This window comes from Echeneis naucrates, chromosome 21, assembly GCF_900963305.1.
Source record: "Echeneis naucrates chromosome 21, fEcheNa1.1, whole genome shotgun sequence".
NCBI classification, from domain to species: Eukaryota; Metazoa; Chordata; class Actinopteri; order Carangiformes; family Echeneidae; genus Echeneis; species Echeneis naucrates.
The window spans coordinates 15945432-15960632 of NC_042531.1; the positions used below are offsets into that span (position 1 = coordinate 15945432).

Sequence of the window (15201 nt, forward strand, 5' to 3'; positions counted from 1 at the left end):
GGTTTGTCACAGCCAAAGTGCTGTGATGTAGTTGTTGTGTTCCCATGTGGGCTCTGTCAAAGTGCCCTCCCCTTCCCTTTCACCACTCCATCTGAATGCAGTCACTGTACCTCCAGCAGTGGCCTGTTAACAGTGGGAAATCTTGAATAAAGAAATAAGAGTGGCAGCAGGTGAGATGGTAATGACATCTGCTCCACAAACATGCACTAAACCCCCTTTTTTTTCCTTCGATAAAATGGACCCAGAGACAAGCACGTAGCTAGTAAATAGTGGCCCTTCAGTCGATCATTCTTTATCAAACTAGGCCATCCATCCCTTTGTTCTCACTCCTCTGTACATAGCTATCAGACCTCAGCCACTGAGGAGGGAAAGGGACAAGCAGAGGGAAAGTAATGATGTTTGTGATGAGCCTCAGTGTTGACTCAAGTCTAGCTGCTAAATCCCTGGACTCTCACAGCGAGGCCATTACACACACTCAATGTGGTCCCCATAAGCTGGCAGGGGAGCTTATAGGGAGTGAAGACACTCTTATTTGTGGCTGTGGTGACCACCTGATCACTGAATCCTGTCTGCAGACTTCGCACTTTTCACCTTTTCCATTAGAACTCCTTTCACCCAATTTTGTAGTAGTCACCATCGTGATTGTTCAGCGGTCAGGTTTTTTTTTCTCTTTTTTATATAAAGAGTTGCAACAGGCAAGGGTCCTGCTGCATCTCTGCTTTCATCCCTCATTTTCAATGGCATGTGCACAGCCTATTGAACGAGCACAATGGCCGCAGATCTATTATCAGTCGATTCAAAGAAAAATTGTGGCATTTTCTAAAAAAAACAAACAAACAACAACAACAACAAAAAAGCAATACATTTTTTGGAAATGGAAACACTTTTTTTGCAGACAAAAAGTAGTAATATTATTAAGACTATCTCAGCTGAAGTAGTTCATTGATGTAACCTTTGCAATGTGTGACATTGTAGACACTCTCATTTTAGTAGCTGCACCTCCTTCACCCACTGTCTGTTATTTAGGTTTAATAAGAATCTCTTCTGACATCATTGCCTGCAATTTCATTTTCATATATATGTCCTTATCACAGTATCATCATCGCTTAGCTGCGATAAACACCTTGCATCTTTATCTATGGTGAGTTTTAGATAAACAGACACTTTATATAATAAAAAAGCATCTACTCTTCTGCTTCTGCATTACATATAATTATTCATGCAATAGGTGCCAGTCTTAAACATTTTAATTTCTAAAAAAAATTAATCTGGGACCAATAAGAGACAGGAACTAAGTTATAGAGAGACCAAGCCCAAAGAATATACAGAGCTATCACTCAGGCAGTGGCTAAGGTCTAAAAGGTTCAAACCAAGCTGTCATCTGTAATTAAGCTGCCTTGAAAGAGGAGTATTATACATGATGAATAACTGTGAGAATAATGGTTCCAGTGCACATTAAAAGAGCAGCTATGTGCAGTCTTCCTTCTGCAGACAAAGCCGGTGAGGATGGCAGCTATACCTCTATGAGCTGAGTTGGGGAATGCTGACAGACAACAGTAGTGCTCAGCCTATAGCCAAAATATTCTTAAGTCCTTAAGAGATTAGCTCCTACCTCCTGTCAAGGAGGTGCTCAGTTGTCCATATTGTGACTATATCAGGGTTGGAACGCTACACTGCTTTGGGATGTTTGGCAAAAGTTGATCCAAGGACAAATTGGCAGCATTTAGTGAGTCATCATGTTGATCCTCATTTCCATATTTCACCTGGGTGCTAAGCCCTGCATTAGAGGGGTTGTCCATAAATGCAAAAGCTGCAGAGCAGAAAAAAAAACTGGCCTGAAACACAATGCTGTTTGAAATGCAAAGTAAACATATATCACTTAGTTTTGCCCAAAACAAAAACAGTGCATATTTTGTGTTCCGCACCTCATGGCACTGGCAGTGGGGGGTAGTATTTTTTTTGTTGAAAACAGTAATTATTTCAAGTCGCTCTTTACATGTTCAAAAGAATCATTGCCCTGTCTCTGTTTTCTGACAGCTTTATTCAGATGAGTTGTGCAATGCAGTCTGAGCCATGTTTACTGACCAAAGCTGCAGTGTGAAATCCAGAATAATTGCTCTCCACAACTCCCCTGGCATTCCCTGGCACACTGTGCCACTCTGCTCAGCTCAAGCTCGAAGTCAAAATCAGAAATTTTCCAAAATAAATTAAGTCAATGCTCTGTTCTATATTTTTCTGAGACATTTCGTTTGTCTATGAACATTTTTTAAAGATTACAATGTAATTTTATTGTCAATGCTTCAAGATATAGATACAAAACGTACGGAAAGTCACAGTCAATGCAGACATCTTTGTTTTATCTAAATGATTTAGGTATATCTCCTACAGTATGTTTACGAACATTTTTTTTAACACCTTGGCATGTTTTGACACATACCTGTAAAAAACAAGAAAAGCCCCAGGGAGCCCAGAAGCATGTGCAATTTCTTAAAAAGTGGCAGATAAGCAAAACAAACAGATGTGCGAGGCCATAGTGTGTGCAGCTCATTACGTGAGCGCATTCTTCAATGTGCAACTCTGATCAGTGCCTGTTCAGCGTGGCAAACAGAGTGAAGCTCTCCTTGGTGTGGGAAGACAGGTAGCACTGGTAACAAGCAGATAACAGTCCCACCAAGACGATATTGCCAGTGCTTTGCACGATAACAGGTGGGGGCACAGAACACATGTAAAGGTGCGAACAGGCTCACACACCTAACCCAAAAGCAGCCATTTTTCCGCTTGCCGTTATGTCAAACTCTTCTCTTAAACTGTTCTTTTGAGTGACCAAATAAAATCAAAAGGCAAACAAATCCTCCTGGGGCAGGTAGGCAGAAAAAAACAACAACACTTGTGTCAGATACTCTGTACTTTTGCCTGTGTCTAATACCTCCTAGTCTGGCTTCTTCAAAATGGCATTTTCTATTTGAGCTCAACTCAAACCCTTGAGGGCTTTAATAAGGGGAGAAAACATCTCTTAAGGACTTACTGCCATCTGTTGGCACCAAGTGAAACTGATTACCAGTCGATAATGCTTTTCGTGCTCTATTGTACAGTATATTCCTTTGAAATATGCATGCTGACTTGGTCCATTGTGAATCATCCATTCTATTCAGTCATTCAGTCATACTGCTTCACTGCATCACTGATTCAAGGTCTAGGTGACTGTATGATTGCTGAAGTAAATAATTCTCCTTTAGAAAATACTCCAGAATACATGAATTGATCCCACCTACACAGACAGATAATGGACCTGTCTAGAGTTCAGATTTCTAGGGGTTAAAAAGTATCGACACCAAACTGAAGTTGACCGATACTTAAACATCAATAGACAGAAATTGGGTTAAAAACTCAGCCTTTGTTTGCTAGATTCCATTAAAATGAGAAGTTTTTTTTCCCAGTTTGTAAAATGACTTGGCCTAATCAATGTGCATGGACCTCCGTTTTCATAACATCTCGAATCACCATCTCACTCACATTTTTGCATGCTTGACTGAACCATAATTACCATTTAAAGTGGGATAGGACCGAAGAGAATGAGATTGTTGTTTGCACCTCAGGTCACGCAACCCAGACTGCCTTTCTTGATTACTTGATTAGGTGAGGATAGAGATCAACCAATGGAAAACTTTTTAGGGAGCATAAGTTTATCTGTGACACAACAAATGGATTTCCCCATATTCCTAGAACTTTTCCATATGATTGGCTGTGTCGACATGAATGCAAATGTGTGCTACATCATATTGTGGTTTTATCCCCAATTGCTTATATTAGTTGTCTTTGGTGCGTTAGAAACCTTGTATTTTGTGAAGTACTTAGGCTATATGTACCCAGTAATAAACAATAGAGCATTAATGAAAACCATAATTTTTTTATTTATTTCAAAGCGTAAAACTGTATCATAAAGAAAAAACCCACAAAGCTCAAATGGTTGTTACATAAGATATATAGAACAATTACATTTCAATTTATGGGGCATCGTCTGTTTGAATACAGGTCCATCATCGATAATGGAGACAGTGTCTAAAAATTGGAAATAAACTCAGAATTGAAAATCATAGCTAAATTGATAGACCTCTGGCAAGTATGAGATCCATGATGAAATGCAACTGAAAATATGCCTTAAAACTGGCTAATTTTAAAAGGAACTGTCTTCACAAAGAGAGAATTTTTTAATACATGAAAGGTAAATCTATTGAGCTAAGTGTGTCCAGTTCCTGAAGCATATAAATCAGCATCAGCAAGTATTGATATGACTCAAAAGTTGATAAAATACAGACAGTATTAAAGCCCTTCCATTACATTTGAAAGAGGAGGTAGAGAATAGAAAAGGGGAAAAAAGCTATAAAAACAGACTTCGGTAACATTACCATTATACCACAACTTGTATTGTGTTTATATGAAAATAAAAATCAAGATGGTAGTTACAGCCAGTGATGCTCAGTCTGCCTCCTCTTCCTCGGATTCGGACTCTGAAAAAAGAAGAGACGACAAAAAGTGAATTTGTCAATTAAATTTGCTTGCTATTTGGCACAAATGAGATAAAGCAAAAAACCATGCAATGTTTTCAGCAACCTACAGCTGAGAAAAACAGGACAGAACAGACAGAGGAGAAAATGAAGTGCTTGCCTTCCTCTGCATTCTTGAGCCACTCAACAAACTTTTTCATCTGTTGAAGGAAAACACTTTTTCCTTTGGCCAGGTGGGCGTCATTGTACCACTTCAGAATCACCTCCTCACTCAAGACATCCGCTTTAAAAGGGTATACAAAATAAAAACCAATTAAACATAACATTAACCACACAGAAAAACCAAGGTCGTTAAAACCCCATAATACAACACAAACTATTTCCCCCAGTGAGAGGATTGGGCCTTGCATACATAAGATATACCTTTGTAGAGCAGTACAACAATTTTCTGGAAGGCCTTCATGAAATGGATGTTGTCATAACAGTACTCCTGGATCTTCAACAGTAGAGTAAGTTCAGAGTGGCCCTGTGAGGTAAAAGCCTTCAACAGTAGGCTGTATTGCTGAGAAAGTAAGAAGAAAAAAATTGGGAATTGGGGTGTTGAAGATACTTCTGTGGTTTCTTCCATTGCTGCTTCTTCACTGATGTAATGGGTTTGGGTGAGGGAATAAACTATATCTCTGCTAAATTCAAAACCTACAGCAAGCTGGATTTTGAAGTATCTCTGATGGCAGAGTGACATCTGTTGCCTTACATCTTCATTTCTGTTGCCATGGCTACTACAAGATAGTGGAACAGCAGAGCGATATAACACAAGTATCACCTTTAAATGTTTGATGGCTTGTTCTGTGACAAGCTCCTCCTTCTTGTTCCACTCCACAGCACTCATTACACTGGACCAAATTAGACCAATCATCATCTGCTCTGAGATGTTGTTTCTTTTTATTTCCTCCTGGGTGTAGACGATGATCTGTAAGGCCCAAAAGCAGAGATGTAACGCATACTATTAGCAAAGTGGGCGAACCAAAGCTAAAGCAAAGCTGACGTAGAAAGAAATCTTCAGTGATATCCTCAACGTTGTCATCTAAGGCAGCACTCTAAGACTGTAACACGGCTTACATCTTTGAGGGGGTCCCCACGAGACATCTGCTCCTCAAGCTCTTTCTGCAGCTCCTTACGAGCACCTATGGACTGCTGGTTTCTGACGAAGTCCGAAAGCTCTTTGAGCCCAGCATCTGTAAAGTACTTAGAGAAGTGCTCACAACTGCGCTTATTTGCAGGAAACAGCTCCTGAAAAGGCAGACAATGAAATATTGAAACAGACTCTTCATCGAAGGCAAGCCTTGTTCATTAATTGTAATGAAATTCAACAATATTAATTCTGCTGATTCGTTTTATTTTTAGTCTTATTTAGACAACACAGACACACTGTTAAATACAAAACACACTGTTTGCATTGGGATGCAGAGCCTATTTAACCTTGAGAAGATTTTGTTTTTCAGATATAATTCTCACCATGAGCCTGTTGTCCATGCCAACCTTTCGGAGACTGGCAGCAACAGAGTTGATGTCCTTTTCAGAAAGCCAGGATTTGAAGAGTTTTACAGCAAAGCATGCAGAAACACCTGAACAAATGCATAAAAATGTGAGTCAGCTGTTGGTAACAGACCTGCCGGGATGATGTCTAGGCTTGACTAACACATTGGTAAACACAGATCCACAGGATGTGATTAGACAGGTTTTACTTGGATCAATGCCCTGAAAAACAACACTGCAGTCAATAAAATAAGTTTGAACCATGGGTTTATTAAATATATATCTCTAACGGAACAAAACAGTTTGAGGTTAGTGAGCAGAGACAGGCCTATAATGTGATGCAGGCATGACCTCTATCTATCACATCTATTTAAGGGCTTTGATTCACCAACTTGAGAGGTAAATATCATTGTCATAAACCAACTGAGGCTGTTGCTGAGAAAACCAGTTTTGATGGCATATATTTTCGTCTTTTACAAACTAAATGAAAATTCACTGAAAATACATGTGCAAAGCAAAGAAAGACCTCAGTGGGCTAGAAGGCAACAGCAAAGCCAGTAAACATGAATGTTCATGACTTATTATCTGAATTAGTGATAAAGTTGAGTGAGAATTTTACACCACTGGTTCACTCAGAGTTTTCACACAGATCATTACCTTTCTAAAATAAAGTAACATTCTGTGAATGAGAGCCATGGCTCACTTTCTGATTGATATATTGGCTGAGCAGAAGTATTTTTTTTTTTTACCCACACAGAAACACTCCTGTGCTATGTGAGAGACAACACAAGGAAGATATTTTATCATTTCTAACTTTCTCACTTTTGGATCATTTTGCAAATAATATAGCCAAAAGCGGACACTCCAAGCAGACTCTCATATGTCTTTTGCTCAAAGTGGATTCGATCTCATCACTCCACAATATAGGCCTGACTGATGGATGACTTCTGAGAAGGTTGTCCCTCTGGCAGGTTCTCCCATCTCTGCAAACAACTTCTTAAGCTCTGTAGAATGATGCCTGTTTACTGAATCTGACCTAACTGCCAGTTCGAGGAAGAGTCCTGGTGGCTCTTAACTTCTTTCATTTGAAAATTATTGACACCACTGTGCTGGGAATACCCAAACTGTAAGAGATGACCTCCTACCTGTGGTCATTCCTACGTCTGAACTGCCTGAACAAAACAAAACAACAACAACAAAAAAAAAAAACAGTACTGGCCTCAGAAATCCCCTTGGGTTGGCACCAGTTCTCCAAGGGTAATCTAGTATATATGAGCTGTATAACCATTGTTATGTTTGTCAATAGAATAACTATAGAAGGGTTTATGGAGATTTACCTGAATGTTTGTGAATGAATGTGACTACTGATCTGATGTCACTGCAATGCCAAAGAATAGTGTTTACTACACTCAAAAATATGGTAATGAGAGGGAAAGTATTCATTGAATGAAAAACAAGAGCCAAACAAACACCCAAAAGAAAACTAAACAAACAAATGTAAATTAACTAAATGAACTCATAAAGAAGATTGCTATTTAAAAATAAACAACTGTAGTAATCATTGAAATGATGAAATAATTTAGAATACAGTAAACTATATGTATATATATATATATATATATATTTTTTTTTTTTTTTTTTTTTTTTTTCTATGCCAATGTTGGAAGCAGAGCGGGAGAAAAAACTGAGTGTAAGAGAGGACAGCAATTAATCAATAAACAGGTACTGAAAATGGAAAGCAAAAAAACCCAAAAAATTAGGTATAAGATGATTCCAAGCCCTTTTTTGGAGCTACTTGTTTCAGCATTTCCAGCAAACCACAGAAAAACACAAACAGGCATACCTACAAGGAAGAGAAGTGCGTACCTTCCTTGACCAGGTTTTCATTGAAGAGGCTGCTGAGAATGGATGCAGAGAGATTGCCGTTGGCAAGCAGAATTCCTGTTAGCATGGCCAGCTTGTTACGCTCAGACTCAGTGAAGCCCTTCAGAAACAGTAGCAGCTGCCACAAAGCAAACACATAAACACAGTCCTTCAGACTAGAATTCGAGGTAAGACATATAAATACTGTTTTGGAATAAGTGATCACGAATTCAGACTTAATGTAGTGAAGGAAGCTTTAGCAAAAAAAAAAAAAAAACAAAACCCGACCTTTTTAATCTCCTCCTCAAATCCTTTCTCCAAGTATTTGTAACGCCTAATGAGCTTGTTAAAGACCTACAAGGAAAGCCATAAAATATTTCATTATTTTTGATGATGAAAACCTTTGATTTTGAACTTTCTTTTGATAATGCTGCTCAGTCGGCAACATTTATTATTTACCTGTGCATATGCCTGCATGGTCTCCATGTCTTCCTGTGCTTTGAAGAGACAGACGTCTGTGCATGTCATGTCATCTGACAAGGTACCCCCTGGGGCTTAAAAGAACAAACACATTTTCTCCATTTTATTCTCATATCGTTTAATTCAGCTCATACTCTCCAGAAAGTGTGCATCAATAACATGAAACAGTAGAACAATTTGCGGTTGTTTATTGATTATTGCTAACAGTTCAACCAAAGTACACATTGTTCAATAGTCAAACACCTCCTCAGAAAAGTGTCCCATTTTAGTTTTATATAAAAAGCAAGTTCTTTAAAAAAGGTAGACACTATTATCTGGCATCTCTTACAAACAAAGAAATTAGGTTGCGGGTTGAGGATTTGCCCTCATGGCATCAACTTTGCTTAAGTGAATAAGGGGAGCAGTCATATGATGAAAATGAAGGAGTATTTTTTTTTCTTAAGAATGGGACAGTAGATGGGTTTTGCTACTTACCCAGCATTCCACCAGCCACCAGGATGTCGAACAGACTCTCAGCATAGCGTCTGTAGTTAAGTTTGGCACCTGAGGCATCAAGGAACTTAGCAACAGCTTCCAAGTCAGTTCCAGTTTCATTCAGACCTTGTACAATACTTTCCTGAAACTGGGAAGGGTCAAACCTCTCTTTTTCATCTGTTGAGAAGGTGATATCCCCATCAGTTTATCCCTACCACTTACTTCTAATTCTGAACAACACATCCAAAGCCATACTCTGGCCATGGAAATACACAGTTTCAACGATGCATAATCTTTTTTTGTATTTGGTAAATTGATTATGGCCACATACTTGTGTTTGATTGTTGTGTGAGCTAAGTCTTAGGTGGCAATACAGAAACAGTGCTCATTTATTTACCACATTATAGTTGGGCCACACTATATGGGCTAGATGTCTATAGTTGTTTTGTATGGGGGCAGTTAAAATGTCTTTAATATTGGGTCTGTCATCGAATGGGTCCTGGGACCTGACTATTCGAAGATGATCCAAACAAAATACTAGGTTCAAGTATGTGATTGCTGTTTTAAATATTCTTACCTCTTTTACGAGTTTTAAAACGCTGGCCTGTTAGCGTCGGCTTCTGCTGCCTTTGATTATTCATAAAAAAAACAATCTGGACAACAAAGAGAACATGCAAGTACGAGCATATTTAAAACATTAAGATGTTTATCATTTTCACCTTTATTCCCCTGCATCTTTGCATGGAAGACTGAAAAACTGCAATATAAACACATGACTGAAAAGGGCATTACTCAAGAGGTGAGGACTTTGTGACCCAAGATATTACAACGATAAGCCATTCTATAGTGTCATTATTCTATATATATATATGTGTATGTATTGAACAAGGGATGGAGAGTGGATAAAGCAGAATGGACGTATGATCAAGCAGGCAGGAAGGCAGATAATAATGTTTGCGTGCTGTTTTTAACCAACAGCTTCATTAATGACGTCACATCTGGTGAAAAGGAACCTGGCGTGCTCGCAGTCAGTAGCTTGGATGTCTGTGCACCAACACGACGGTGGACACATTACAGATCCGAGCACATGACATAAAACTGTGATTTATGAGTGGAGATTTTTGTGAATCAGCCCTGAGGTCTGACTTCCGACTACACCTGGTAGTGCTCACAGCGCCTCGGCTTGACTTATTATTCTGACGCAGTGCCACGCGTAACTTTCAATATATGACTATCCGCACAGTTACATCAAGCAAAATCTAACTCACCGAAATCCTCTTTGGGGGCAAAAACAGTCGGTGAAACAAAAAGTAGTACGGCCGGAGTCCAGTTCTGATTGATCAAGGAAGTTGAAGTCACGACAGCGCATGCGTGTCAACGCCAACTCTATCTGGGTTAGCAGACTTGTGCGAGTTCACGAACTGTCCAAAAGTGAGGAAATGTTATCCGTGACATAACTGTGCTGCCTTTACAACCCGGTCCACTGTTTTATACAATGTGATAGCATGGACTGATGCAAAGTTAACTTTTATAATTGCCCACCTCCGCTTGCTCTTTTGAAGTAGTTTAAATAATGAGACAATATCAGTGCCCTGTCCTTTGGAAATGTGTTTTTAATAATCCAAGAGAACACAAAATGGACCTGCAGTTTGGACGATAACGTCAAATAACTAGTCGTTGCTATTTAGACTGAAAACACAGGAGGGGGGTGTTGTGCTGCCGGGTGGTTGGTGTGTCTGTCTGGGACTGAGGGAAAGCCTTAATGCCGCATTACCTTCCACCTCGTAAATCTCTAACGCCAAGAGGTACTTTTAACACGTTTGGTTTAATATTCATTTCTTTTTGACAAAGGTTTTGATTAATATTCCTCATTATTTGCACAGCGCCAGAGTGCTTAGTGTTCATTACCTCTATGACCCACAACAATTCATTATTCACTCACTTTTAAGAGAAACACACCCTGTTGAAAAAAAATTAAATAAATAAAAAATAATTCGTGCTGTCTGAGTATTTAGATAAACAGCAGAAATGTTCGATGCTTCGTTGGGTGATATATGATCATGACTGAATTAATAAAGAGCGCTTCTTATGGACAAAAACAATGAAACGCAATCATCCACACACGCGTGAAGGCATCAGAGCCCCCCCCCCCCGCCCCGCTGGAGGTGATTAGAGGACGCTGGACCAGCCCAGTGACGCCGCTCCAGCCGCTCCCTTCGCCCGGCGGACCCTGCACTCTCAAGTCCACCCAGAGCTCCATTCAAAGTGCTGGGACTCGGATGAGAGCCACGTCCTGCTTCATCCAGCACGGCCGACAGGAGTCAGAGAGAAGGCAGTGGGGAAGGGCTTCAGGAGCCGCTCCAAACTTGGAGAATCACCTCTGGGATCCTACTTTTGTCCCGGGAGTGGATTTAGGACAAGAGGGGGCAAATCTTCCAGCTAGAAAGAGGCAAGTTTGACATCTTCTCATTCTTATTTTCTGGATTGATGCTGAAAATGTTCTAAGCGCGTGTTCTTTCTCTCTGTTCGACTCTGTTTGGATCCACTTTTGCACTCGCGGCAACTTCTCTCAAAAACTTTTCTCTTTGCGTTACACCGTCTGCTTCCCAACTCATTCATTCCTCCTCACCTCGAGCAGGAGGGGGTTGGGATTTATTGTTTATCTTTCTATTTCTTTGTGAACGAGCTTTCTTTGGCCGGAGGGTAAAACTGGCAGGACAGATTGTGTTCGAGTCCAGTTTGGCTGTTTGTATCTTTGTCGACCCAGACTAAAGCTCATTAAGCGACGTGGATAAAAAAGAAAAAAAAAAATGTGATCGCTAATTGCCTACATCTGCGGGCTGCAGGAGTCTTTGTCATTCAAGAGTGAAACCCCTGCAGACTGGGACGCTGAGGACAGAAACGTGTCTCAAACTTGTTGCAAGTTCAGTCTGTTTCACATTCTCCGTTTGTATCTGCTGCTGGTGCACAGCCAAGACGGGAAGAATAACTGTAAATATTAGGCTCGTTAAATATTCCCACCATGGACGGGGATGATATCAAACCCACTTTTGGTTCACTCAGAGTAAAACACGCTCTATCCCCACTTTTTAATTAAATTTGTATATATCCTTGAATTGTCTACTCTGACGTGGATACTTGCAATAAAAGATCAATGTCAGCCGTGGAAGTGGTTAAACTGTGAGCGCATAAGGTCCAGCACTCCCCCGAGCCCTTAATGCTGCTGAGTGGAATAAATTACTGAATGAATAAAATAGTTCACATCTTTGAGAAATATCCCAAATTTCCCCCTTGACAAAGCTGAGCTGCTTTGTATCTGCTTGGGTCCCCCTTTGGGATCCAGTCTGGAATCAAACAAAGAGGGGAATACCATTTGGGAAGAAGAAAGCCATGGCTCATGTAGGAAAAAAGCTGACATTTGAATATTAAATGCACTGCTATTACATTAGATAAGACCAGAGCACATCATTGCATTTTTGGGAGAATTTTATAAAGTCATTGTGGAAAGCAGTAAAATCTTTAAATACATACTTTACTTTTGGGTGAAAGTAATGTACATATATATATATATATATATATATATATATATATATATATATATATATATATATATATATATATGTGTATAGCTTTTATCATCGGTTTTACTGAATGTAAAATATTAATGCATGACTTGCGTGGGACTTCATTTCTAACAGAATATATTTCAGGTCTGAGTTGTATCAACCAGAAACTGCTGATTGTACCAAGTCTAAACATAAATCAGTCCTTGACAATTTTCCCCACTCAACAATGAGCCTTGAAATAATAATAATATAAAGTTAAAGCTTCAAAAGTACTTAGCCATGACATATCCAAAATGGCTTGATTAGTCTTTTGACGCCAAGTCAGTACCATGATTACTGCTTTGAACCCTGCAGCTTTTTAAACGCTCATCTGTGAATCTGAAATCCCAACATCATCAAATATTTATTTATTTATTTTTTTTTCAAGATTGTGTCTCTCTTTATGTTCTGCCTCTGTTGGCCATAGTCTCAGTTGGGAAACCAGATGGGAACTTTATTACCTACACTGATCAAACAAACAGTGATGTAACATGATTGGACACTACTGAAAAGTGAGTGTGGTAAGCCCTCAGCATTGTAGTGAGACTCCTGGAAAAAGTAACAACCGTTTAGCTCAGACTTGGATGATAGCACTGTGTCAGACTGTTTGAGACCATTTTAGTAGCTCCCCTCTGTGTGAGCTTTTTGGCCAGTGTGTTTTTTGTTTTTTTTTTTAATTTGCAATTTCTTTTCTAATATGCCAAAGGCCTCTTCATGAGCACTGTGTGGTGAGCTGCTATAGTCTAATGTGGTGTGTATAGAGGACCAAAGTCCCTCAGCCAGTGCCATGGTGATGAATAGTGTTTGCACTTGTCTGCCCGTGCAGCTTAGTGTAGTGAGGCGTGTGTCGTGTGTTCGCCTTGCATCAACAGAGGGAGACGGGGGCACATATGCAGATCCACAAAGTGGACTTTAACAAGCCTTCAGCAGACAGTTTCTAAAGCCAGAAAGCATCAAATGTTCTCTAAATGAATTACTTTTTTAAATAAGCATATATTTGATTAGTTTTCTGCTGCAGCTTTGTTTCTTTTGTGTTGAATGGGCAGAATTCATATGTCTCCGAATTTATGATTTATTTATTTTTTTATTTTTTATTTTTTTAACAAAAAATTTTACCCTGTGTTGCCTGACGCTGAACATTTTCAACTCAACTGCCTAAACTTTATCCTTTATGTCCTCAAGTAGCTGGTGTAATTGCGCTGTACATTTCGACTGAGCTCACTGTTTCTTTGTTCAGTCCAGGACAGCTGCTTTCTCCATTCACTAAAGTGAATCCAAGCCAGACCAAGTGTTTCACTGCTGGTTGTGCAGATAGTGCTGAGGCTGGAATTTTTGAGTGAATTCATGTAATAGTGAGTAATTTGCAACTTTGCAGGGTTCTCCAGTTGGTATTTGTTAAATAGCTGATAAATGATGAAGTCACTTTAGAGCTGTTCTTACTGGTGATTCAACATTATGAATGAAGAATGGAAAAAAATACATGAAAAAAGCTATCCTACCCTCATGATGATGTGGAGAAATCTGGATATGCCTTTTTTTTTTTTTTTTTTAAGCTCTTTTACCTCTCTAATCCTTTTAAAGCATGACAAGATAACCAGTGTAATTGCATTGTTCCTGAAGAGAGAGAGAGTGGCAAAGATGAATCTTCTGCTCACTTTGTAAAAATGCATCCAAATGAATGTGCCTGAAAACTTGATTTCATGGTTTTCTTGATGCTTTTGAATACGTATAATTAAATAATCATCCATCAAAGCTTATCAAGCTAATCAGATTCCATTTAGCTATTCCACAGCCATGGCCCTGGTTTTATGCACACTGACCCGCTGTCACTATTGTCTTATTAGCAGCCTGGCTGAGCTAACGAACTTGCTGACAGACCATTACAATTAACAGGGCATCTGTTTCACTTAAACTGCACCATTTTGTGGCTAATTCAGTTCACTGCAGTGGATTTGCTGTAGTTGATGGAAAAGTGGATTGATAGGTGAATTCACTTGTGGGGAGTGACTTAAATACATCAGCATTTTTCACATGAAGCTCAGCCTGGGGTAAGTTTGACCTGTGAATTTGAATGATTGGCAGAGCTGTCCTTTAAGGAAACGGAGAGTAGGTTATTGGGGCTTTTTAGTTCCTGTGCACGTTCAGCTTGTGTTCAACTTAGTTTGTCAGAATATTAACTCCATCAGAGAGCAATATTTTTCATACACAAGGTTAGACAAAGATAAAAGGAAGTGTTTTTGTTTCACATTTGCCTCATTAGCAGTCTGGTTGAGCTAACAAACATACTGACCATTTGCTAGTTTATTAACTAAGGGGGCTTTATTCCTACAAATTTTCACTTACCTAAACAGTGTAAAGAGGACAGTACATGTCAAGACGTGTCATCATCACATTAACAGAGAAAACAGAGGCGAGCAGACCCAATTCAGAGCCAAACCAGCTGGATAGTGTTAGCTGTTAGTTTGCTAGCATTTCAGCAGCTAGCACAATAAGTAGCTGCTGCATCATCGAGTTCTTGAACTAAGCACTTGGCACAGATGCTGTGTCACTGGTCCTGATTATAAAATGCCCACTGTGAGAAGCCAATCATCATGTTCTAATTAAAAAAAACAAAAAAAACAAAAAACACTCAAACCTATCAGTCACCTTATTTCAACTAAGCTCAGTTTTCTTCAGATCGGTTTAAAAAAAAAAAAAAAAATCCAGAAGTACTGAATCTGCTCATGTAAGCTTGGCAG

General features: G+C 39.3%; 2 protein-coding genes across 7 annotated transcripts in view; one reads left to right on the top strand and one right to left on the bottom strand.

Annotated features, from left to right (window-relative positions):
- Positions 1 to 3887: 3887 nt before the first annotated feature.
- Positions 3888 to 10252, bottom strand: LOC115061663 (basic leucine zipper and W2 domain-containing protein 1-A-like). 2 transcript variants are annotated; one of them, XM_029530102.1, is made up of 12 exons: positions 10127 to 10252; positions 9436 to 9511; positions 8859 to 9035; positions 8364 to 8458; positions 8193 to 8258; positions 7908 to 8043; positions 6021 to 6130; positions 5625 to 5795; positions 5329 to 5475; positions 4929 to 5067; positions 4666 to 4788; positions 3888 to 4508 (listed from the first exon to the last, which is right to left on the bottom strand). In XM_029530102.1, the coding sequence occupies exons 2-12, from the start codon at positions 9497 to 9499 to the stop codon at positions 4477 to 4479; spliced, it is 1260 nt and encodes a 419-aa protein (XP_029385962.1). In that variant the 5' UTR covers positions 9500 to 9511; positions 10127 to 10252; the 3' UTR covers positions 3888 to 4476. The 2 variants fall into 2 exon arrangements, with proteins under 2 accessions (XP_029385962.1, XP_029385963.1); XM_029530103.1 differs by lacking the exons at positions 8859 to 9035; positions 10127 to 10252 and having other exon boundaries at positions 9436 to 9499.
- Positions 10253 to 11065: 813 nt separating this feature from the next.
- myo1b (myosin IB) overlaps positions 11066 to 15201 on the top strand; it is a 50865-nt gene continuing 46729 nt past the window's right edge. For 3 of the 5 annotated variants that reach the window (XM_029529746.1, XM_029529745.1, XM_029529747.1), the window contains exon 1: positions 11067 to 11307. The gene's annotated coding sequence lies outside the window, so the exon portion shown is untranslated. Of the gene's footprint in view, positions 11308 to 15201 lie in introns of all 5 variants that reach the window. The other 2 variants (XM_029529743.1, XM_029529744.1) reach the window with 1 other exon arrangement.

Bases quoted from the DNA above. Each gene is read 5' to 3' on its own strand.
- LOC115061663 (XM_029530102.1), bottom strand. From the start codon at position 9,499: ATGAATAATCAAAGGCAGCAGAAGCCGACGCTAACAGGCCAGCGTTTT. The intron at 9,036-9,435 runs GTAAGAATATTT...CCTTCTCAACAG, and splicing joins TTTTAAAACTCGTAAAAGAG to ATGAAAAAGAGAGGTTTGAC. The intron at 5,068-5,328 runs GTGATACTTGTG...TTACTTTCTCAG, and splicing joins AAGCCATCAAACATTTAAAG to CAATACAGCCTACTGTTGAA.